At 34.4% G+C, this 25,608-nt stretch overlaps 4 protein-coding genes across 5 annotated transcripts; 2 read left to right on the top strand and 2 right to left on the bottom strand.

Moving 5' to 3' along the window:
- On the top strand, positions 3,931-4,423 carry LOC109714537 (glutathione S-transferase U18-like). The gene has a single exon (XM_020239213.1). It carries the CDS (start codon positions 4,001-4,003, stop codon positions 4,343-4,345), a length of 345 nt encoding a protein of 114 aa, XP_020094802.1. The 5' UTR covers positions 3,931-4,000; the 3' UTR covers positions 4,346-4,423.
- On the top strand, positions 11,429-15,430 carry LOC109714052 (cytochrome P450 704C1-like). Its single transcript, XM_020238454.1, has 6 exons — positions 11,429-11,876; positions 13,565-13,780; positions 13,869-14,156; positions 14,241-14,579; positions 14,690-14,893; positions 15,024-15,430. Exons 1-6 carry the CDS (start codon positions 11,529-11,531, stop codon positions 15,201-15,203), a joined length of 1,575 nt encoding a protein of 524 aa, XP_020094043.1. The 5' UTR covers positions 11,429-11,528; the 3' UTR covers positions 15,204-15,430.
- On the bottom strand, positions 15,423-18,683 carry LOC109714054 (copper chaperone for superoxide dismutase, chloroplastic). Of its 2 annotated transcripts, XM_020238456.1 has the most exons (7): positions 18,372-18,683; positions 18,247-18,273; positions 17,698-17,770; positions 17,482-17,616; positions 16,600-16,820; positions 16,415-16,431; positions 15,658-15,834 (listed from the first exon to the last, which is right to left on the bottom strand). In XM_020238456.1, exons 1-7 carry the CDS (start codon positions 18,627-18,629, stop codon positions 15,810-15,812), a joined length of 756 nt encoding a protein of 251 aa, XP_020094045.1. In that variant the 5' UTR covers positions 18,630-18,683; the 3' UTR covers positions 15,658-15,809. The 2 variants fall into 2 exon arrangements, with proteins under 2 accessions (XP_020094044.1, XP_020094045.1); XM_020238455.1 differs by lacking the exon at positions 16,415-16,431 and having other exon boundaries at positions 15,423-15,834; positions 18,372-18,679.
- On the bottom strand, positions 20,102-22,809 carry LOC109714569 (subtilisin-like protease SBT1.7). The gene has a single exon (XM_020239259.1). It carries the CDS (start codon positions 22,588-22,590, stop codon positions 20,314-20,316), a length of 2,277 nt encoding a protein of 758 aa, XP_020094848.1. The 5' UTR covers positions 22,591-22,809; the 3' UTR covers positions 20,102-20,313.

Below are 25,608 nucleotides of genomic sequence, written 5' to 3'. Positions count from 1 at the left end.
TCCCCCTCCCTCCAAGAGATTCATTTTTGAATTCCATGGTGTCATTTATAGTGATTCTAGGCCCTCTTTGTTTAGGGAAATAATTCAAAAGAATTTGAAAAGAAGGCAACAATATATTTTTAATTCTTTTCCTTTTAATAGTTGGTCATCCAAGGCAACCATTAATCACGTCAATTCCCTTCCATCTATATTCTCAATTTGAATTTCAAATTTCAAAATTTTTTGATCCCAACAACGTGTTGGTTTATCATGTGATATTGCATTAAATCAAGAAGTTTTATAGAGTTTTCTTTTTTATCTCCACCTCTATTTGTCTGCAGTGGCTCTCTACTACAAAAAAGATTATAAATGCAAGTACGGAAAAAGAGAAAGCAGAGACTGTAGAGCAATCGTTGGTAGGACTCTCTTTACTAGAAGAGGCTTACAAAAAAAGCTTCAAAGGGAAGCCCTTCTTTGGCGGAGACAACATAGGCTATTTGGACATCGCTTTCGAATGCTTTCTAGGTTGGTTGAGAGCGCTAGAGAAGATATAAGGTATCAAACTCATCGACGGGGCGAAGCTCCCTCCCTTAGCGAATGGGCAGAGCGCGTCGGCTCCGTCGCAACCGTGGAGAAGCTGATCCCGAAAACCGACAAGCTGGTAGAGTATTATACGAAGGTGCACCAACCTAAGTAGAATGTTTTTTTTTTTTTTTTTCTTTTGGAGAGATAGGTAGCACGCTATCCGCTTCGTTTATTTCATTTAGAAATAAACTTAGCTGGAAATGTGAATCAATTAGGATTCGAACTTGGATCTCGGGTACCAACCATCAAGCCCTTTGCCACTTGCTCTAGGGACGGTCGGTAACCTAAGTAGAATGTTAGTGCCTGGGATAACTGATCTAGTATTCAAATACTATAGCAAGACAATTTGTCAAGAATAAAGGGAGTGTGTTGAATAAAAAGAATTAACAAGTTTAATGATCAGCTTTAGAATAGTTAAGTACCCATGTGTATCATCCATTTTTGTATTGCTTTGTTAGTTTCTTACTGTATAAAGAAACCAGAACATTCAAAAGGAAGATATTAAAATGTGGAACATATGCCAATTATATTTCACTTAGCAAGTGATGAATTTATTGTGATCGATTTGATAGAGGTGTTAAATAAAATGAAACAACTGTTATTTATCATGATTGATTTGATAGAGGTGTAATATTTTGCACTATTGACTTTGTCCCTTCTGAATTCTAGTGATAGCTAATGCAGTTGATCCAGAAATTTATTAATTTTTAGTTTAAACTTTTAAAATTCTTACAATTAAGTTTTACAATATCGTGTCTCTAAAATAGTATTTATATCACACATTAGTTATTTTTATATCATCTGTATTACTGTCATATTAGTAATAAACTATTATTTAATCAATTAAATTTTACTTAACTATAATTATCTATTTAAATTGAATAAAATATTAAAATAAATTAAAATTTCAAAATCAAATAGGATGAGTTTTTTAATTTGAGCAATTATGTAAAAAATGCTTCACAGACGAAAACTCACCGGCAACTAGGGGTGTAACGTGGACTGTACCGGGCCGACACGCCCCACATTAAGTCGGACCAGAACGGGCCCGAGGCCAGCCCAGCACGGCCCGGCCACAATTTGGGCCGTGTCGTGCTGGGCCGTTATCCTTGGACTCCGGCCCAGCACGGCCCCTCAGCCCGGACTTCGGGCCATTCTTTTATATTTATTTNCTTTATTTTATTACTATTATTTTTATTTTTATAGAAATGTAATGCGAATTATCTGAATTATGAATTGTTTGAATTTGACTACCGTCCCAACAGTTTCGTATTTTCATATTGGATGAAAAAAGAATTCTCATTTGAAATATAAGAGATATTCGTTCTAATAATAATAATAATTAAATTTAAATATTTTAGATTCATTGAATTATTATTACTAGCTGGTGGAATCGTTACAGACGAATCTAAACTTTTTATAATTTTAATTTTATTATCTAATTTTCTAAATTTGTTCCACTCGAGTCGATGTACGATACTTTAACTTAGGGCAATTGTTTATATACTCCTAAAAAGTTTCCGATTTTTCGATTTACTCCTTTTAGAAGGCTAATATTGAAAATATTCTTTCTATTTTCCAACCTATTTCTAATATATCTCTAAAGTTAAAATCTGTTATTTAACTCTGTTATTTCTGTAAAATTACTATTTTGTCTTTTCAAATATACCCTTCCACCATTACTGACTTTCTTATTTGCTCTTAAAGTTAGGAGCACAAAAAGTATTTTAACTTTTGGTCTTTTCCAATATATTCCTCTACCGTCACCAACATTTTTTGTTTGTCCTTAAGTTAAGGAGAAAATTGGTATTTTAATTTTTTTTTAACTGTGGTGGATATTTAACTCACGTTTAACCCGAGTTAACTTAATAAGAGATAACTGCGGCGGCATTTTGCATGAAATTAGTGTAAATATACACTGCATCCCTCTACGCATGGTGTACAGTAGAATATTTAAATTTTTGGGTACATTGCATATTTGTTGTCCTTAATCTTTGAGGTGCATGAAACTTTTGTTCTCCACCTTTAATTTATTATAGTTTTATATTAATTTTAAATTATTATATTTAAATTCTACAGTTTAATTTAATTGATTGAATAATAATAAGTTACTAATGTGATAGTGTTCACATCATTACTAAATCAACAAAATATTAGTATTCAACTAAATTAGACGATAAAAATTAATTATAGTAATTTTAAAAATTTAAATAATAAATTAAATTTTGGGAATCAAACTATTACAAATCTCAAATCTGAAAGTTTGAGGACCAAAAGTATAATTTATCTTTTACTTTTAGAGGTAAAAATAGGTTGTGTGATTTTTGCTTCTGTAATGTGAGGGAGCAAGGAAAAATATGCGCCTATATGTCTTCACTAGATACTATTTTCTTAAAAAAGAAAGAGGTATCAATTAACTGGGCCGGCAGGTGGTGGCAGAAGGAAAAAAAAAAAAAAAAAAGCTTTGGGCTTCTCAATATTTTAGGGACCACTATCTAATTTTTTAAAAATTTTAATTTTGATGTCTAATCTTTCAATTTATTTAATTTGAATTGTTTTATAATTTTGTCGATACAAAATTTAGAATCATCTAGGTGTATCGTTTACTTTATTAATATTATGATTTCATGTGTTACATAAAATATATGAATTAAGGATAGCTACTATATATACTATTATAAGTATCATCGTCTTTGTACTCATAAGTCATGTTCTATGATAGAGCTTCTGAATCGACGATTCATATCGTTAAATATAATTTAGAATACTTAAATATTTTAGAAATCAAATTTCATAATTTTTTGACACATATGTTTACGATCGAAGTGCTTCAAAATTGGCATTTTTAATGGTCGGTATAAAGCATTTTCGAGTTAACAGTGTAGAAAAATCGAAATCGACTAAATTTTTATAAAAAATTATATTCATTATATAGATCAGGATTGAGAACTGCAATCTTGAATTTAAAAACACTATTCCTTATTTTTAGAAGATCTCTCGTTTTTGACTGTTCATTTAAAACAGCTCGATGAGCTTTATTATATATTAGAAAAATTACAAAATTCGATTTCTATATACTTCAAATGTTTTAGATCATATTTAATGGTATGGATCGTCAATTTAAAATTTTCATCATCGAAAATATTTTATTAGTACGAAAACCTCTATACTCATAATAATAGTATAGTAGCTCTACTCAATCTGTATAGATAAACGGTATTTTATATTTTAAAGTGAAAAAATTATTAAATGACTCAATTCATTTGAATTATAAAATTAAGTAGTAAAATGAAATTTTCAAAAGATTAGATCAGGATAAGTGATAATTCTGATAAATTTTATATTATTTTAATTCAAAATAAACAACAACAAAAAAAATAATGTTTCTAATTCTTTGCAACAGTTACCTCGTTCGCTTCGCATCTTGAGGGGAACAATGAAAGGGGATACAGCAGAAGCGCTGGGACAAGTAGCAGCTGCTCTCCTGCAGTTAGAAGCAGCATTCGAGAACTGCAGCAAGGGGAAGCGCTTTTTCGGCGGAGACAATGTTGGATACTTAGACATCATTTTGGGCTCATTTATTGGGTGGATTCAAGCATCTGAAAAGATTTTAAACATCAAACTACTCGACGAGGCGAAGGTGCCGCTGCTCGTCGCCTGGGCCGATCGGTTCTGCGCGCACGATGCGGTGAAAGAAGTGATGCCCGAAGTCGATAAGCTGATCGAGTTTGGGAAGCTGCTTCAAGCGTTGTTAAATGCTAACCAGCGCTCAGTTAATTAGCGCGTAAATTTTGTTTCCTTTGTTTCATGATATTAAATTGAAAATGCTGTGTATCTCGACTCTGTACAATTACGCTAGAATCTGAGAAGAATTCGAATTTTGATTGCTTGTTGTTACGATGCTCGTGAAATTTAGTGGTGGGAAAAAATTTTGAAGTTTTTTGTGGAAATTTAAATGGAGTAAGGTTTCAAACTTTTAAATTTAATATTAGAACCTTGAATTCCTATACGCTTTACTATTACAGGTAAACTATGACCTACACCAGGTGGTATCTGTATACTTTAATGTTTTGCGGCTTTTTAAGTTTTTTTTTTTTTTATCATCTTTATTCACTTTATCACCCAGTAAGTTATAAATTTTTGTATAAAAAACTTAACACTTGAATTAAAGATATAAATAAATGAAGATGAGTGAATTCAGAGTATAAAATATACAGATGAAATAAGCGCAAACAAATTTTTTTCATTTGAAAAAGAGAGATTGACAGAGGATTAATTGTATTATAGAAATAGTACATATGAGTCGACAGTGCACAATGTTTAAATAAAAAACTAGCTACAGCAAAAGAGAAATTAAATTAAATTAAGACATGCTATAACATAGTAGAAGAATATTAACATTGTAGACTAGCAAGCACACTCCTGCCCCTCGGATTGTGATATTTCAATCTCAGAATGCAAGTGGAGGTTGTAGCAAAACTATCGCCGGAAATATCGTCGAAGATACGACAATATGCACATGCAAAAAAAAATCTAAAAAAAAAAAAAAAAAGATCGAGGAGAACGGGAGATATTGAGTTCAAATTTTACTATATTTTTAATTTTGTTTGTTTAATATTACTTAACAATTTGAAAAAAAATAATAATAATAAGGATCAATCTTTAGGGTTTAGAGTTCACGTTTTTAGACTCTATAAAAGGATCATCAAAATCTTGCAGATTATGCATGACAGTACACAAACAACTTTACTCTATAAAAAGCTCATATTTCATCTTTTTATTTTCAACTTCTTTTTTTTTTTTTTCCGGACGTAAATCATACATCGCACTAATAAGATAGGTGCCGTGGTCACACTGATCACATCGATGTGAGTATTAGAAAATTTCATCTATAGAATAGATAGGGTGTATGATTTATACCTATTTTGGAATGTATGGATAGCATTTTTTTTTTTATCTTTAATATTAAAAATCTAAAAGAATTTATAAATTTTAGAATTAGAGATGCAAGATGTACGCTCTCTTTTTGTATACCTAGTATTTTTCATTCTATTTTGAAAAATGCTATCTATACGCTCTAAATAGAGATGTATATCTTACACTTTGGATCCAAGGATTTATAAAATTCTATATAATATTTAGTTAAAAAATAATAAAATAAGTAAATTTAGGCTTCAAATTAAGAGTTTGGAACGTGAGTTTTACACCTATATTGTAACTACATATAGTATTAATTTTCTATTTTTCGAGAGAAATATAGCATGCTATTCGTTTCATTCATTTTAACTAAACTTCAAGTTTGGAGCCGTAGGTATACCAAGAATCAAGTCCTTAACCAATTATGCCAGGTATAGTCAGTATTCAAAAATACTACAAGTGCACCTAGGGATGTAAATGGATGGAGATGCCCGAATTTTATCAGAATCCAAATCCGAACGGTGTGGACATTATCTGATGTAAATAGATATGGATATAAAAAAAAACAAAAAAAAAAAAAATCTGACGGATTCGGATTCGGATTCGGATATGGATATGTTTAAAAAACCCGAACCCGAACCCGACCCAAACCCGACCCGACCCCGAACCCGAACCCAACCCAAAACAAACCCGAACCCAAACAAATTTAATATGATATAATATGTAAAAAAAATTCAAACTATTAGATCCGAATCTAAATGCCAAAAAAATACTTACACTTTTATAATCTAAATCAAAATACATATATCTTTATATCCTAATATTCAAAAATCAAAATATTTCCATTTCCCAAACCCTCTGCATCTCCAAACCCTAATAGTTAAAACCTCAAAAAAGAACTACTTCAAAGTCTTCCCATTTTTCAAATCCTCTCCATCTCCAAACCCTAATAGTTAAAACCTTAAAAGAGAATTAGAGAAATTGTTGTAGACTTGTGTAGTCTCTTATTCATTCTTATCCAAGAGGGTATTTTAGCTTATTGCTTTCTCTCCAAGAACCACAACCTTAAACGTAATAGGAAAAAAGGTGAGGACTTTTGTAAAAAAAAATGAAAATTAAAGATGCTTCTTTGATGTGGGTTTTTTTTATTCTTCATATATGTCTTTTTTTTCTTATTTTTTAAGCTTAGTCTTTTAATTTTTATAGGTTGTTGGGCAATAGCAGGGAGGAAGCTATATGAAGGTCCAAAGTGGCCATGGCCTCCCTCAACTTTTCAATATTTGTTTAATGGTCCTTCAAAGTTTTTTTTTGTGGACCATGAATAGTTTTGACCCCCCTAACTTTTCAATATTTACTTAATATTATGGTACCAATATAACTCTCTCTCTCTCTCTTTCTCTCTCTTTCTCCTAATCGGTATACTCTTTTTATGGGTGAAAATATATTAAAAGCTTCTTGCTTATAGAGTATTTTATAATATATTTTTCTACTCTAAAAATTTTATTTAATAATTTTTTAAAACTTTTATTTATCTTAGGTGAGCTCTTTTATTTGACTAAATCATAATTGCACTAAATTTTATAGCTATGTTAATTTTATTTACTAAAAAACTAGAAATTATATTAGATTTATAAAATTTTAAATTATTTTAATGTAATAATATAAAAAAAAATAATTAGAAGTTTAAACATATAAAAATAAAAACATAAGTTCATACTTTTACATTATTTATATTAATTAATAATTTTTTAATAAAAAATTTTTAATTAGAAAAAATTTTGTTTATTTTTATTACTAAAGTTTCTATTTAAATATTTTTGGCCCCCTCTATGATGAATCTAGCTTGTCCTGGACAATAGATACTTTTTAAAAAAAATTAAAAAAGTTTTTGTTTTATTTTTCTAATTAGTTTTTTTGTTTTTTTTTGGAGGGAGATAGGTAGTCATGTACCGCTTCATTTATTTCGATGGTACCAACACAAATCCTTTGCCACTTGCTCTAGGATTCGAACTCTGTGTAATTAACTTTACTTTTTTAGATTTTATGGATTTGGGCAACAAAACTATTTTTTTTATTTTTAGAAATTTTTTGTTTTGTTTTTTTATTAATAGTTTCGAAATTTCGGTACATATTATTTTTTGGTTTAGGTTTTCTTGGTTTAGAATCGGTTTCGGGTTTTTGGTCGGATTCGGATTTGTTTCGGATTTTTGATCGGGTTCGGGTTTGGATATAAATTTCTAAAATCCGTCGGATTCGGGTTCGGGTTCGGATTTCGAATTTGGTTTAGAGTTCAGATTCGGATTTTTAAAAACCAGCCCCGAATCGGAGCTGTTGACATCTCTAAAAGTGCACCCCTATAAGGGTATAGGAGTGTACATATTACACTCAAGGATCCAAGAGTTAATAAAACCCTTGAGGTTTTAGTTAAAAAAAAAAAAAAAAAAAAGAGTTATAGGACTACTGAATTAATAAGAGGACTTAATTATTATACTACAGTGCGCTTTACATTTTTTTTTTTTTTTACTTTCTACATTATACTATTTTTTTTTGTCAAAAGTACCACTCAACTGTCTTTTTATTTTCAATTTATACACAATAAGTAATATTAGTTAAAAGTTGTTAAAAAAAATCAATAATTTTATATGATAGCTGTTAAAAAAATATTGGTTAAAAGTGTTAGAGTATATATTCAATTTATTTAGACAAAAAAATTTAAAACAACTTGATAGAAATTTTCAATGAGCCTATCGTGGATATTTATTTTATTCTTTTATACTATTTAATCGGTGTCTCTCAATAAAATTATTAGATTTTATCTAAAATAATAAATTTGTCGATAGTAATATAGAGCTTGACGAGAAAAAAATAATTTAATAATATCTATGAGAAAAAAAATATACAAAATAAAAATAAAAGTATATCTAAAATAATATATGAAGTTTGATAAATTAGAATAATATGAGGATGTCTTTGATTTTATATATATATATATATATATATATATATATATATATATATATAGGAGGTAAGCACATATCATGATATATCCAAAAGGTTAACTGCATTTTATGCCAGAAAGGACAAAAGTCACTTTACCCATCAGCTCAGCCACATCAAAAGGTTAAAAAAGTCACTTTACCCATCAGCTCGGCCACATTGGCCTGGACGAGAAGAGATGCAGGCCAGCAACCTCCCACTGGCAAATTGCTCTTCGATGTGTGGGTCAAGCGTACGATTTTGTTGCCGCTTCTCAAGNTTGGAAACTAAATTTCATAATTTTTCAGCATCATTTCACTAGTGATCAAAAGGTCTCAAAATTGACAATTTTAATGGTAAATATGATATGTTTGTGAATTTAACGGTATAAAACAATTCAAATCTGATAAAATTTTTATAGAAAATTTTTTTCACTATTTAGGATAAGATCAGTATCTCTGATCTTAAATTCAAGTCTTTTATCATCATTTTTTACGAGATTTTTATTTTCAGCCGTTTATTTTTAGACTACTCGTTTGATAGGTAAATGATGCCGAAAAATTATAAAATTTAGTTTACAAATACTTTCAATAGTGTAGATCAAGTCTAACGGAGCCGATCATCGATTTGGAAGCCGTATCATTGAAAACAACTTGGTAGCACGGAGGGCTCCGTGCTACCGATAGTATACCAGCCTAACTCTTTCTCTCTCTCTCTATATATATATAATATGGCAAATAAAATTAACAGTAAAATATAGTATAGTAAAATATAATCCAACCTAATAAGAATAATAAAAAATTTATGGGCATAAACTTTACGCATTTGAATAGGAGTAATGCTATCGGTACATCTCAAAATGTAGTATACATCTTACATCTACTTTATTTCAAGATATTAATATTCTACTTCTCACATCAATTTCTTTTTATTCTTACTAAAAATTATTTACATTTTTATCAAACCTAAAATGGGAGGTGTAAAATCTACACTTCTATTTTGTGTATATAAGAAGCATTTTCTATGAATATAGGGTAGGATCAGGATTGTTGTTACTCTCCTGTTCTACATAAACTACATAAAAGGTACATACATGTTTCTAATATTGGATGCAGTGTATGTGATTTATTCAAAGCAATCTATAAAAAAATAGTCGATCTATTTAACTTGATCTATAACGATACAGTAAATCTAACAATTAGGATATATCTGAACACATTTTTAATGAACGAACGCGCTTTAACATTCTTACTACAAGTAAGAATCCAGTCTACAATTCAAGTTTAGACATCAAAATTATGACAGAATGTACGATTTTAATTCTTATAAAGCTGAACATTCAATGCATGCTAGCAACATGACAGAGACTATGAAAAGGACTCGTTCAGCTACGTCGGGAAAGGTGTACGCCATAGACTTTGCGAATAAAAATACAAAATCAGTGATAGGCTGCTTAGTCCAAAATTGCGGAGAAAACAATCCCCACAAAAAAGCTATCAATTAAAACATAGGTCCGTCCATAGGTGATAGGTGTGGACACTTTCGCAAGTCGTTCCATGTCGTTCCATATTTGTACCCTTTCACACCGACGAACCTGTTTGTGTCAGGTTAAATCACATTTCTGATCCTCCAAATATGTGATGCGAATATTTCGATTCTTAAATTTTAATTCATTATTATTTTTACTTTAATTTTTTTATATTATTATAATTAAATTTTATATTATAATTTATTAGCTAAATGATAAATATTTAATTCAATAAACTTTTACTAACTAAAAAAAATAAAAAGTCAAAAAAAAATAGTAGTGGAATAAGAAAACGTAAAAGGAAAGGAATTTATTTTAACACGGGCTTTAGTTGAGAGGGTCTTCGTGTAATTTTTCAGCAAATCGGATATGGAATAACGTTTCGTAATTATCTCCTATTTTTATTTTAAATTTTTTTATTTAGTAAATTAGACAGTGGTTACGTGCTCAGTTAAAACTTTATTAACTGATACAATATTATTAGTCGTGGCCATTTTATGTGACTTGGACTCATCAATTAATTTATTTTTTTATTATAAAGTAGTTTTAAAGTAGGTTAAAATATATAGACACCTCTTAAATTTTAACTCATTTTAAAATTTAACCTCTCACTGCTTTTCTTTGGTTGATGCTCTCTCTATTTACCAATTGTTTGCTTTACGTCCTTTCGTTCGTAATTTAGAGATTTTATTGAAATCAAATGCTTACCAGAGATGCATACGATTTTTTTTTTTTTGACTAAAATAATTCTTAATTTCGTGCATCTCTTTTGGACATATATTTTGATTCTAACGTAATCTCTAAAATTGTCAACAGAAAGAACTAAACTAAATAGTTAAAAAGTAGAAAAAGTGTTAATAAAAAAAATGTGGGATCAACGTAATATATGTTAAACTTTAGAAGGTGTCTATAAATTTTAACCTTTAATTAAGAACTCAATAGTTGAAGGTGCCCTTGCAATCTCAACATATCAACGGGGCGACGTCAACTAACTTTTAGAAAGATGCGTACGAAATTTATCTGAACTATAGATCATTCGAATATAAATAGATATTTATTTTATAAAATTTTTTATCTAATTTTTAAATTTATTTAATTTGAGTCAGTCGATAATATTTTAATTTTAAATTTTAAATACAATTTGTTTGTTTTTTATATATTCAGTTGATATAGTTTATACAATTCTCATAATTATAAATTTATTTAAATTAAGTAATTACCTTAAATTTAAAGTAAAAATTGCGTCCACCGATTCAAATCAAATAAATTAAAAAAATAACAATAATATTAAAATTTTGAAATATTGAATAGCTAGATCTACATAGTCTAAGTCCTAAATATTTTAGCACAAATTTTATATCGATCTCGACGACTGATGTTTTCACATTATTTTCATCACTCTTTATTATTTTTTTAATATTAAAAAAAAATCTAAAATAAAAAAATTAATTTAACCTAGTGGGCGAGAGAGCAATTCTGTATATAAAAATAGGCCACCTCCACCACCCTCGATGGATGTTCTCACGAAAAAATCCACCCCAACATGGATGACAACAACAACAACAACTCCGACCACTGCCTGATCTCCTGTCGCCTCGCCACCGCCACCGCCACCGCCACCGCGGCGCTGGGGCTGCTGGTCGCCGTGTTGATATGGGGAGTGCTGCGAAGCCGGCGCCGAAGCGGCGGGACCAAGAGAAGGTATCCGCCGGCAGTCGGCACGATGTTCCACCAGCTTTATCACGTGCGCCGACTTCACGACTACCACACGCGGCTGTCCCGCCGGCACAGGACGTTCCGGCTGCTCGCGCCCGCCCGCAACCAGATCTACACCTCCGACCCCGCCGTCGTCGAGCACATCCTCAAGACCAACTTCGACAACTACGGCAAGGTCAGTGTTTTCTTCTTCTTTTTTTTTTGTTTTTTTTTTTTTCTTTGTTGTTGTTGTTGTTGTTGTTGAGAGAAAGATAGTATGTTATGCGCTTGGTTTATTTATTTTAGAAATAAACTTAGATGAAAATATGAATCAAATAGAATTCGAATTTAAAATCTTAGATATTAACCATCAAGTGCTTTGCCACTTGCACTAGGGACGGTTGGTAAGATCAATAATTTGTTAATTAACATTCCGTTTGAGAGAAAAGTAAAAAAAATAATAAAGTAGGTGAGAAAAATATTTTTTTATAAATAAAAATAAAAGAAAAATGTGTAGAATTTATCTAAACTATTAATCATTTTAACTTAACTATCTAAATTTTTAAAATTTTAATTTTAAAACTCAGCGCTTGAATTTATTTGCTTTGAGCCAATACTCTAATTTCAAAAAACATTTGTGCACCAATTAAACTAACAACGTAACACACACAAAAAAAAAAAAAAGAAAAAAAAAAAAGAAAAAAAGATAGAGATGGGAAAGGGCTGGTGTTAGTGGTGAAAGTGATTAGAATAAACTCCGATCGATTGGATGCGAATACAGGTATAAAAATTATGCATTTGGTTGAATTCAGATTTGGATTCAGATTCAAATATTATATTTACAGTATTTCGAATTCGGATTAGGATGCGAATACATTAGATTATCTAGAATTCAGATTCGAATTCAGATATTCAAAGATTAATAGATGTTATTAATACATATGTTGTAAAAAAAAAAGTAAAAAAGTGGGTGGTATATGGTAAGTAAAGAGGTTTCTGGGATTCCCGACACTTCAAATTATTTTTTAAATTTAATAATAATTATTTAAATTTAAATATATATTTAAATTTTAATTTAAGATTAAATTATAATTATAAATTTAGATTTAAAAATATTGATTGGGTTTTGATTGCTTTTCGTGGAGAGAAAAGGTGAACGTTAATATATAATTTGGGAAGCAGAGTTGTTCATTGTGTTTTTGTTTATTTTATTATGAATTTCATATCAAAACTGTATTTATATTTATTAAATTTTAAATGTTAGTAAAATATAAGTATAAAAATATTTGAATACGAATGTGAAATTTTAGTACATTGTTACTAATTCTAATTCATATTTATATGTGTATTTTAATATATATTACTATCCAAATAATATTTGAATAAATGAAAAATATCCAATTTTATTGGAATCTGTTTTCAATGGATATGGTAAATAAAATTTAGCATCCGACACATATCTGTATTCAAATTCGTGTCCAAAATAAAATACGAATGCAAATATGGTTTCATCAAATGTCCGACGGTATTCGACCGTTTTCACTCCTAGCTAATGTGCAAATTTATGAGGAATCTCCACGAAATTATTTTTCTGTATGGAATAAAATGTTCATTGGACCTCCCTCAAACTACAGGCGATTTTACAGGAGATCCCTAATATTTTTTATTCTTTTTATTTATACCTCCTCTCTCTCTCTCTCTCTCTCTCTCTCTCTCTCTCTTTGAGTTATTATACTTAAAACTACTATAACTAAATTTTATTTAAACCTGATTTTGAGGAGCAATTTAATCAATTCTTTTTGAAGCCTTTTACGTCAAAAGCTAGGTGCTCTCATTTAATCATTTTTCACATTGTCTTATTACGTATTTTACTTTTCGTTTCAGGGATCGTATAACTACATAAATTCGAAAGAATTATTTGGAGACGGTATTTTTGCCGTGGATGGTGATAAGTGGCGCCAACAAAGAAAGCTTGCGAGTTTTGAGTTCTCAACAAAAGTCTTAAGAGACTTCAGTGGTGTTATCTTCAAGAAAAATGCAGCTAAGCTTGCTCACATAATCTCGCAAAAGGCGGAAACAAACCAATCAATGGAAATTCAAGTGAGTGTCACCACCATTATGAGTAATGAATCCTTTACCATTTGGAATACGATCTTTATATGTCTCTGTAATGAATGTATAAATGCAGGACTTGTTCATGAAATCGACGATGGACTCTATATTTAGCATTGGCTTTGGATTGGAGTTGGATTGCCTAAATGGTTCTAACTACGAGGGTAGCAATTTCGCAAAGGCGTTCGATGATTCCAGTGAGTTCATTTTGCTGCGCTACGTTAATCCCTTTTGGAAGATGATGAGGTTCTTCAACTTGGGCTCTGAGGCAACACTGAAGGGAAGGATTAAAGTGGTCGATGACTTCGTGTACAAGCTGATTCACATGAGGGTTGACGAAATTTTGAATACGACAAAAGATTCGGTGAGTGAATGCTTGTTGCTGCATTTTTCAGATTCTTTGGTTCGAAATTGACACGAAATTGTTAACCATCTCTCTCACTCGTAGGAAAAAAAGGCAGATATTCTATCAAGATTTGTGCAGGAGAGTCGAAAGGGTTCCGAAGCCTTAGATTACCGATATTTACGAGATATAATACTGAATTTTGTTATTGCTGGTAAAGATACTACAGCAGGTTCATTATCTTGGTTCTTTTATATGATCTGCAAGCACCCAGAAATCCAAGAAAAGATTTATGAGGAAGTGAAGGGAGCTACTACTAAAACAAAAGACGATGCGACAGTCGAAGAGTTTTTGACAAGCATTGATGATGAAGCTCTTAACAAGATGCATTATCTCCATGCCACCTTGAGTGAGACCCTAAGATTATACCCTTCTGTTCCTTTAGTAAGTAAAATTATTCTCTGTTGTTATCTTTTCGGAAAAAAGGGTAAAAAAAACAAGTTGATATCTCATTGTCAAAGGCATTAATACCTAGAGATTTGTATGAATTACAGGATAATAAGGTTTGTTTTTCGGATGATGTTTTACCCAATGGTTACAATGTAAGAAAAGGCGACATCGTGTTCTACCAACCTTATGCGATGGGCCGAATGGAATATTTATGGGGTAAAGATGCTGAAATTTTTCGTCCGGAGAGGTGGCTCGACGAAAGTGGAGTTTTTCAGCCTGAAAGCCCTTTCAAGTTTACAGCATTTCAGGTAAATAAGAAAGTTTTGAAGAGCACTGATTCTTTTTCCTTTATTCTCAGAATGGTTACACTGACTTGTTATTACAGTAGCCTCGCAATTATGTTTTCATCTGCAAATAACCTTTTTATCTGATGTGTAGGCTGGTCCTAGAATATGCCTTGGAAAGGATTTTGCTTACAGACAAATGAAGATATTCGCGGCGGTGCTTCTCCGCTTTTTCTTGTTCAAACTCGCCGATGAGAAAGCGGTTGCGAATTACAAAACCATGATAACTCTTCACATTGAGCAGGGGCTCAATCTCCGTGCCTTCGCGAGATAATCTGGTTAATGTTGGTTGTGTTGTAACTTGCAAGGATTTTATGCAAGATCAATAAATGTCACCTTCCATATGTATGTGTGTGTGAAGATTACAAGGTACTTATAACTTGTTTAACTAGAATGATATGTATATTTCCGTCAGAACCATCATATTTGAAGCTAGAAATGCGAGATGTATATCGATGTATCCACAAAATAGAAGTTGTAATGTAGCCTTTCATTAAAACATGGCTCAGAAAGAGTAACCAGATGTGCTTTTATTGGACAAATTGCTTCTCTCATACACTTTTACATGACCTATAATTATACAGTAACACAATAAGACAAAGGGGAAGTGGGGGAGAAGTTAGATAGTAGTACTTGATCAGACATCAGATGAAACATAACGACAAAATCTAGCGCGATTCCCATATGGTGACACCATCACAAGTGCATATCTTCTTGTAGTTCTCGCCAACCCCTGCGCTTCTTGCAACCACCGCAGCCGCAATGCCGGGGTCTGATTTGTCTTCAGTCTCGTACACCACTATGGAACGGCCAATTAGCTCGGAAACTTTAAGCATCTCTTTCGCGCCTGAGAAGTTGGCTTCTCCCCTCTCGTCAGCTTCTAGTGTTCCCAGGTCACCAAGGGGCTACATGCAACAAAGAACAGCTTAGCGAGCAACAAATGTTCAAACAGAATTTAAAATAAAAAACAATGTTACAGGAGTCAGGAGTTAAATACTAGATGATAAGTTCGCACCCACAGAATTATACTACTGTAGCTATATTAGATCCTGTAATACAGGCACACAATCAAATCGTACGGAAGAGAGAGACTAATAAACAATTTGTTGTGTTCTGCATTAAGCAAACAAAAGCAAATATGCAAATGAAAATCACATACAGAATTATACTACTGTAGCTATATTTGATCCCGTAATACAGGCACATAATAAATCATATGGAAGAGAGAGACTTATACACAATTTATTGTGTTCTGCATTTATCAAACAAAAACGAATATACAAATTGCAAAGCACATACGGAATGGTATAACTTCTCAATTATAACAATTTGAGAACCCAGATTCTCCTATAGCTTAAAACTTGGCTGAAAACAATCGAGAAAAACCATTGCACTCTAGTAGTGACTTTCGATTTTCTTTTTTAAAATGTTGCTGCAAATTGCAACAAACAAGTGGGGGGGAGGGGAAGGGGAACCTACACTTACATGTACATAAAAGCACCCTGAGATGCCACCACAGGATTGCATTACATGTAAGTTGACGACTAGAAGTACCTACTGTTGAGTATCAAGATTGCAGCAACTCACTCTCCCATGCAACATGCCAAAATAATGCACATAGATCAGTAGAGTAAGCCAACTTTGTAGAGGAACACTAACAGAAGTTTTACCTTCTCAGATGCATGATTTGGCCGATTAAATACTTTCCCAGTACTCGCTGCACCTCTGGTCAAATCCCCAAACTCGTTTATGGACCAACCGTGCTTACCAGGTGACAAGCCACTAAAACTGGCTTCAATTCTAGCCAATTCCATTGTAACTTGAGCCAACCGTACGACACCAAATATAACTGGACCCTTGAACTCAGCAACAGCAGCAGAAATAAGAAAATCTACATATTAATATTAAATGCAGTTAGTAAATTCTTGGTAACAGGGAGCTTTGAAAATGTTCAAGTAAATAATGTAAACTCCAGCAATCCTTTTGCAAATTCATTGTTTTCAATAAAATCATAGATTCCAAGAACTAAAAAGGAAAAAAAAAAAGGAATATTCACAAGCAGATACTCACTAGAAGGACAATCAAATCAATAAGAAAAATGAAACTAGCTATAGAAGCTGCGCTAGCAAATAGACCCAGATATTTCAGAGCATCCCCTATAAAATGGTGTCAAAATCTAGTAAACAGAAATGTTTTCACCAGCAATACAAAATGATGCATCAGATTTATATTTTCTTATAAGGCAGTAGGAGCACTGGGCAGAAGTTCCTAGATGGTGTATCCTCTTCCCAGCAATACAGCTTGTTCCATTGATAAAGAAAGTGATCTAGAGCAAGGACCACGAAAATATAGATATAGAAATATACTTAAAACACTTATATCATCGCAAAAGATTCAACAATCAAGCACATTATGAAATTCTATTTAACTGACTATCAGAAGTTAACAGAGAATACGGAAATGCTGTTGAAATAAATTTTGACAGATATTTTGAGAAGAAAAAGTAGATCAACTGAGAAGCACTTTTGCAAGTGACAAGTCAAATTACTAACCATTGGGGTTGCCTTGTCCAATCAATCGTGCACTTCGTCCGGTTTGTTCCAGAGCATCTAACATGGTCTTGACAGGTAGAGATCCAAGGACCCTCACCACCTGATTACTTAAATCAACATCAACATTTTTTATACCTATTGGTAACAACATGAAGCATCAGCTCATTGAAGGTAATACTAACAAAAAGATGTCAGGAAACATGTTTAACTACCTACCATCAAGTTTTTGAAGGTTGCTCTTCACTGATGAAACACACCCTTCACATTTCATGTCCACCATGAATTCGGTCTAAAGAACACATATAACACTTCGGATTAGATAAATATGTTTTACTCCAGGAAATTTAACTACATGAGACTTCAAATCGGATAGATATAGTTTGCTGCACTAATTGTCCATTAACAGCTTCTTATTACTTCATACAGAAACACATCAAAGTTCTTTTTTGTCCCACTAAATGAAATTATCTACTTTTATGAGCTGCCAGAGTAATTACTACAAGTTCATTGACACTATCAACTCCTGTTTTCAAAATTCTACTCATCTTCTCTACTTTCTACTGAAGCATTTCAACAACTGTGACAAGAATTAGAGGAAAATCCTGACACAAACACCATGCAATGGAAATCTCGGGAATTTGCGTCACTACCAATATAACCATCTTCATCACACCTCGATCAAAAAAATTCTAAGACCCTCGATTCATTCTAAGCGAACATCGAGATCAAAAAGAAATTTCCTGAAAATAGTGAGATCAAACATACCAAAAGTTCCTGAAGAGCCCCGTCCCTCTGCGGAAAAGAGAAACCAACACACGAAGTTTAGGAAACAGAAACCAAATTTCACAACACAAAAACACGAACAAGATGGGCGAGGGACGAATCCAAACCTGATCAGGGTTCTTAAGCTCGGTCGATGGCGAAACCATGCTTACGGTGGCGAAGGGGCGGGGGCTAGGGTTTCTTGTGGCGGGCGCGAGTGTTTTGGGTGTCGAAGAAGAGGAGTAGAGAGAGGAGGGGGAGGGAGAGTAAACCCTAGATGGGAACAAAGAGGAGGAGGAGGAGGAGGAGGAGGAGGAGAGAGAAACTGCGGCGGCTGCGGCGGGGAGAGCTGCAGCGGCGCTCAAGGCTCGGAGAAATGCCGCCATTTTTATCAGAAAGAAAGGGGGGGTGTTATGTACCGTCGTTCGTTGTTTGCGGGTCTCGCCCACTTGCCATTTCTATTTCTATTTTTGTTTTTCATTATCTCCTTTTTTTGAAATAAAAAAAATCTTCTTCCTTTAAAATACTATGTGATTTTATATTTTTTTATTTTAGCAATCTATAGTTTAAAATGTATCAATTTAGTATTCTATTATTTTAAAAGAGCAAAATAATAATTTTATACAGATAACAGAGTTCAGGAATATATTTAAAATAGATTGGAACGTAAAAAAAATATTTTCAATATTAATCTTCTAAGAGGAGTAAATCAGAAAATCAAAAAATTTTTAGAGGTACATAAGCAATTGCCCAAAAAAAAAAAACTAGCGTGGTCAAGCAATTCGTATCCGCGATTTTTCATTCTCCAGATGGAAACATCGAGATTCTTCCATTTTCTTTCTTCTCGACAAGTATACATTTATAAATTTGTGTCTATACTTAATATAATCTATAAAGCTGCATCTATATTATTACTTTGCCAACTAATTGATAAATAGTTGTGTTATCAAATATTTAGTGCAGTTGGTAGATATTTCAGTCGCCTAATAAGAAATGGCGAATTCGATCTCAGCTCCTCGCATCTGGCATTTAGAGCTTATGTTAAAAAAATATAATTTACAAAATCTAAGGGCATCAAATAGCTTTTAAGATTAATAAGAAAAAATTATTATTTAATGCGGAATTTGTGATTTGTACCAAATTGTATCCAGCTTAAAATGATAAGAATCTACTTGAAACAATTAAGGAAGGTTAGGAACCTAATTACAATAATTAGAAAGTTAGTAACTAATTGAGGCTTGGGTGACAGATTAAGAATCTAATTGTAATAACTAAAAGATTAGACTGGCCATATCTACCGCCATTGGTTAAGTGCTTGCTTGTTGATGCCTAGTTCCATATTCAAAGCTTTAGTTACTTCACACTTTTAGTTGAATTAATTTTTAAAAAATGAACGAAATTAATAGCTTGCGATTTTTATGGATGGAACATATTGCAACCAAATGGGTCATTGGACAACTGATCACGACATCTAAACAGGGCCTACAGCTCCAGGTTTTTGAAATACTGTACTTAGATGTGTGTTAGTTTATTGACGTACTGTTGGCTTAAATGGACCAGTATCCTATCCTGTGACGGGAGACCATGTGTGGGCCGAGTCATGTTCGAAGTGGTATGAGACTGGGTGAGCCGAGTTATATTCGAAGTGGCGTAAGGTCGGATAGGCCGAATCACAATTGAGACCCGTGGGCGTTGTATTTGTACACTTTAAGTGAATTGATTGTATATTTCTAACCGTTCGAGCTTACACATACATTCAATCTAAACTTATATGTGTACATGCTAAGAAGATCGACAACGCATAAGAGACACTTTGCAGGCGACTCAAAAAGCATTGCTAAGGCAGAGATTGAACCTATGATCTCATAAAATAGATTTAGAATTAACATTGATATCGTGTTATCTAAAAAAAGACGTAATAAAACCATACAGAATGTGTAACCCATGTATAGTTCCACATAGGCAAATTTTGTGAACCATTTTAAAGATAGGGAAGCCAAAAAGGTTGATCCAAAAACAAATGGATCTATTCTCCTCATACTATATATATCATATATGATCAATTAACTATTAACTATTTACAGCAAAAGCGGTAGCAAAGGAAGCAGAACTTTTAGCAGGGATGAGAATTGGACTCCTCACAACATGTTCTCCAGAAACCCACTTCAAATTCCCTTCAACACCATTCTTGCTCCCACCCTTCCGCTGCACCGTCACCGCGAAGCTCTTCTTCTCATTCGCTTTCGAGAAGTGCAGAATTCGCGGCCGCACTCTCACCACCACCACCTCCTCGGGCACTTCCACAGCAGCTACATACGTCGAACTCGCTTTCCCCACGTTCGTCACCGTCCGCTTCACCGTAATCGGTTTATCCTGCGGATTTACTAGTATTGATGGGTAGTTCAACTCTGCTTCAGTGACATTTCTTATCGTCGAACACCTGATGTTGCGGTGAGCTACGGCGGAAACTCCGGCGTCTCCTAGCCCTAGCCCACAAAGATATGCTATGTAATCATTTACGCCGAGATCGTAAACAAGGCCTGGATCGACGGCTCTTGACGGGTTCACATAACCTGCACCCATGGCAAAGAAGCTCGCCTTTTGGTACTGCTCGTTCTTTATGGGTTCACCACTATGGTCGACGAAATCAGAGGTCGTCATGATCGCCGACTTGATTGCGGCAGGGGACCAATGCGGGTGCACGCTCTTTATAAGCGCGGCGACGCCACTGAGATGCGGCGTCGACATCGAAGTGCCTGAGACCATATTGAAAGCTCGTTCAGTAGAAACTGCCATAGTAGATCTCGTTTCCGCCGGCGCTGCCCACGCCGCTAAGATGTTCATACCGGGACCGGTGACATCCGGCTTTATAATACCCGGGCTAGCTTTTCCGGGCCCTCTCGAAGAGAAGAACGCAACCGTCGGAGCAGGGGACGATCCGAGCACCGTCCCCTCGAAGGCGATCGTCGCCGTCGGGGCGCTAGTCGAATTGACGTAGGAGATGATCTCCGAACCTGCTGCGTAGCTCACATGCGACGCGGGGAGGACGTGAGCATCGGCGAAAGTGGTGTATCCGTCAGGCTTCGGATTCATCAGGATCATGCCCGCGCCGCCGAATGCTAATACTCCGATGCCCGCGTCGATCCTCCCGGTCAATCCGGGGCTTTGACACAGCACGATCTTTCCTTCGATATCGAAATTGTCAAGAAAGCTACAATCTGCAGGAGTGTTGTTGGTTGCAGGGTAAATTAGCGGAAGCAGAGTGGAAGTGGAGTTCGGAGACTGGAAAAGCGATTCGCCGTCGAATTCTCGCCCGTCGCCGAGCCTAACTTTGGCCCTGATGGCTCTATCCATCGTGCCGGCAGCCACGGTGAGCACCCAAGGGGCGGCGTTGGAGACAGAGCTCGGCGCCGGCCCTTCGTTGCCGGCCGCGCAGCTCACGAAGATCCCCTTCTCCATCGCCTTGAAGGCGGCAATTGCGATCGGGTCGTACTCGAACGGCGCGGAGCCGCCGCCGAGCGAGAGCGAGACGACGTCGACGCCGTCCTTAACGGCGGCGTCCAGCCCGGCCAGAATATCAACCATCGAGCACCGGCTCCGGCTGCACACCTTGTAAATCGCCAAGTGCGCGTGCGGGGCGATCCCCGCCGCGGTCCCATTGGCATTTCCTCGAACACTTGCGTCGGCCACAAAGTTCCCAGCAGCTGTGCTAGCAGTGTGAGTGCCGTGGCCCGCGTCGTCGACCGGCGGCGCGGTGGCGTTCGCGGCGGCGCTTCCGATCGCACGCGCCCCGATTATCTTGTTGTTGCAGCCCGCGCCGCCAAAATAGCAAACGCCTTTCCACCGGCGCGGCGGCGGGGGGACGCCGTCGTCGCCGAACGAGGGATGCGTGGGCAGTAGGCCGGTATCGAGAACTCCGATGATGACGCCTTTTCCGAGGCCGGAGACGTTCCAGAAGCCGTTCCCGACGCGCAGGCCGAGGAATTCCGGGGAATGGGTCGTCGCGAGCGGAAGAAGCCTGTCACGGTAGACGCGAATGAGCGCGTCTTTCTGCTGTATGATGCTGACTTCTTCCTCCGTGAGCTTCGCGGCGAAGCCGCTGAAGACTTCGGTGTAAGAGCAGATCAGCCGCGGCTCGTCTTGCGGCAGGAATGATCTGTGCCAATCGTCAATATTCAACAAGCCAATATCTGGTGGGGGTGATCGCAGATGAACTATGTATGTTTCTTTTTCTGAAGAGGAAGAGGCAATGGTGGTAGTGAAAATGAAGAACAAGAAGAAAATAAGGAGGGGAAAGTGATTTACTAGCTTGATAGTGTTCATTGTGGAGAGGGAAACATGATGCATTTGCAGTAAGGTGAGAGCCAATTTATAGATTCAACTGTTGGGTTTTTCTTTCTTTCTTTTTTTTGGGTTTTTTTTTGACCAGTGTTGGATTTTTGATGGTGGAATAGGAAACTTTGGCTGGGAGTGAGCTGTAGAGCAAGAATGCGCATTGATGGCACACATGGTAATGCCACTTTCTTTTTTTTTGGCCTGGTACTGGCTGGGGAGGGTAGCTGGATTGGATGTGATGGTTCTTTGAGTGGCTGCATCATGAAATCTATGTATTGTAGGCCTAGATGTCTAAAATTTGTTATTTAATATTTGGTATTGTTATCAATGATTAAAACATGCACTGCTTCTAATAAAAGAACCCAAAATAGGCTCATCTATATATTTCCTTCTTGTGTTGTATGCATCCAAGGAGTAACTTTTTGTTATAGTGGATTCTATGCAAACCAGGGTTTAGGATATTTGTAGTACAACCTTGGTGCAGAGCCTATTGTTTTTAACTTTTTGTAGCTGGACCAACCATCCCTAGAGCAAGTGGCAAAAGACTTGGTGGTTGGTATTCGAGATCCGAGTTCGAATCCTAGTTGATTCACATTTTCAGCTAAGTTTATTTCTAAATAAAATAAATTAAGCAGGTAACGTGCTATCTATCTCTCAAAAAAAAAAAAAAACTTTTTGTAGCTGGTTATCAAACCTGTGAAAATCAATTGCATAAGGAGAAATGTATTTGGTACAATTTATTAATATCATTTTCTTTTTCTAGGTAAAGATAATACGTCATTCATTTTAATTAATAAAAAAATAAATTTAGGTATGGAAATTAAGACATCGAGGTCTGGAAAAAATTAAGAACGACAGATGACGAAAAAAATAAAAATAAAAAAACAAGATTATAATACAAATTTAAAATCTGTCACTCAATGCTGTAAAATTCAGCTAATTTTTCTTTCACAGCCTGAACTTATTTAACAGGATTAAAAGATTGCTTTCTAAAAATTATGTTTTTTTTTTTTGTCAAATTGTACACCAACATGCAGCATATGCAGGCAGGTTGGACTGATATTGTAGTATTAGGTTTGTAGGAACTTAGTTACCACCCTGAATAGTAAGTAATTAACTAACATAAGATTAATTAATGTTCAATAATGCAACAGTAGACATGGGCTTCATCTTCCATCATTACGAGGCCAACAAAAAATAATAAAATTACCAACAACATGTGTTAGGTGTTAACCTCTTTTAACCTGATCTAACAATTCCAAAGGTGACCAGTAGCCTCCAAAAGGAAACACCCCGGTGATAAATTACATGCTTATGTAGCTTTCCACCGCATAAATTGCCTAGGAATTTGTGCGAGTTTTATAGAGAAATACTATTATACACGAAGAAAAAGTAGAGTATGATAGGAAGTATTTTATTTGTTTTTATAAAAGATATCATGTTCTGTAGATCTGCATAATTCAAGTGTGACATAATTTCTATAATCTAATTGAAAAATACATGAAAGTATATTTTTGGCCTAACTTTTTATTAACCTTATAGCATTAGATATGTTTGAATGCTAAATGAGGATTAAAATATATTCGAGAGAAGCAATGCAGCTCTAGTAACATGTAAAAAGAGAATAAAACTTTAATGGAGAGCTCACCAATGACGCAATATTGGGGAGCCTATAATTTTTGCTATTTGTTAGTTTTGTGTACATCCAATAATTCGTTGAATATTTTTTTAATATTAAAATCTAAATAGAATTTTTAAATTTTAGAGAGAAAATTTGTAACTCTTAGATAGTGATAAAAATGACACGTGACGACAGATTTAACAAGGAATTGTTGGGAAGCTCTCTAATGATGCCCTAAGCATTTCCCGGCTCAGTGTTCAGGAATACATAGGGTGAAAATCTTTTTCGAACATAGAGAACTTAGCATTCTAATACCATATTATCGAACAAATTGATCCAACAAAATATAACTCATTATATTATATGAGTAAGGCTTGTATGCTTCTGAAAGTATGGAATCCTCCGAGTTTCCAAGTCATTTTGTATGTTAGAACTTTTGAATCGACAATCGGCTCTATTAGACTTGATCTAGAGTACTTAAAGTATCTAGAAAATAAATTTTATAATTTTTTGACATCATTTGCCTAGTAATTGAAGGGGCTCAAAATTAATAATTTTAATGGCCATGGTGAGCCGTTTACAAATTTAACGATATAGAAACATTCAAATCACGTGAAATTTTGATAAAATATTTTTTATACTATATAAAACAAAATCAATATTTTTGATTTAAAATTTTAATGTCATATCATCACATTTGGTAAGATTTTTATTTTCAGCCATTGATTTTGAGCCCCTTCGATCACTAGACAAATGATATCGAAAAACCGCAAAATCTATTTTTTAGGTACTTCAAATACCCTCGATCAAATATAACGGAGTCGATCGTTAATTTCAAAGTCCCAACATCGAAAATGATGTGAAAGTACAGAAAACTTTGTGTTTCTAGAAACATATTAGCCTCACTTTTTATTATATAGTGTTTATTTTCATAAACTAACTATTTTACCCTTGGAATTGAATAGAATGGAGACACTTTGATAAGGGTGCACTTTGGAAGTAGAGCAAACATTATCCTTTTATATATTTACTCCTTTGGAATCTTGATTGTTGAAACTTGTAATAGATCGTGGTGACAAAATGGACCTCAAAATATAAGCTTTTTCATATGCTTTGGATAACGATGCAATGTACCAAAGACTAAGGTTTAGTTTGGTATTGAGATCTATCTAACGCTATTAGATAAAATGGAGTTGAGAAAAAAGCATATAGGGATATATTTCTGTGTTCTCCGGTGGGACCGCAGAAAATATATCGTAACTGACTCATCGCGATATGCGGAACGCAATATTACGTACGGAAACAAACATGGTATCTTTCCATCGTCGTTTCTCACCGCACGTAACGCAATCTCCCCGCAATCCCAAACCGCAATCCCAAACGAAGCCTAAGAGGTCGCCCTACACCAT

The sequence above is a fragment of the Ananas comosus genome, linkage group 8 (assembly GCF_001540865.1).
Source record: "Ananas comosus cultivar F153 linkage group 8, ASM154086v1, whole genome shotgun sequence".
NCBI classification, from domain to species: domain Eukaryota; kingdom Viridiplantae; phylum Streptophyta; class Magnoliopsida; order Poales; family Bromeliaceae; genus Ananas; species Ananas comosus.
This window is presented reverse-complemented; position numbering and strand designations above follow the sequence as displayed.

Coding starts and splice junctions, on each gene's coding strand:
- LOC109714569 (XM_020239259.1), bottom strand. CDS start 22,590: ATGCATCATGTTTCCCTCTCCACAATGAACACTATCAAGCTAGTAAAT.
- LOC109714052 (XM_020238454.1), top strand. CDS start 11,529: ATGGATGACAACAACAACAACAACTCCGACCACTGCCTGATCTCCTGT. Junction 14,157..14,240: donor TGAATACGACAAAAGATTCG/GTGAGTGAATGC, acceptor TCTCACTCGTAG/GAAAAAAAGGCAGATATTCT. Junction 14,580..14,689: donor TATACCCTTCTGTTCCTTTA/GTAAGTAAAATT, acceptor TATGAATTACAG/GATAATAAGGTTTGTTTTTC.
- LOC109714054 (XM_020238455.1), bottom strand. CDS start 18,629: ATGGCGGCATTTCTCCGAGCCTTGAGCGCCGCTGCAGCTCTCCCCGCC. Junction 18,274..18,371: donor AGCTTAAGAACCCTGATCAG/GTTTGGATTCGT, acceptor TCTTTTCCGCAG/AGGGACGGGGCTCTTCAGGA. Junction 17,771..18,246: donor GGGCTCTTCAGGAACTTTTG/GTATGTTTGATC, acceptor TGTGTTCTTTAG/ACCGAATTCATGGTGGACAT.
- LOC109714537 (XM_020239213.1), top strand. CDS start 4,001: ATGAAAGGGGATACAGCAGAAGCGCTGGGACAAGTAGCAGCTGCTCTC.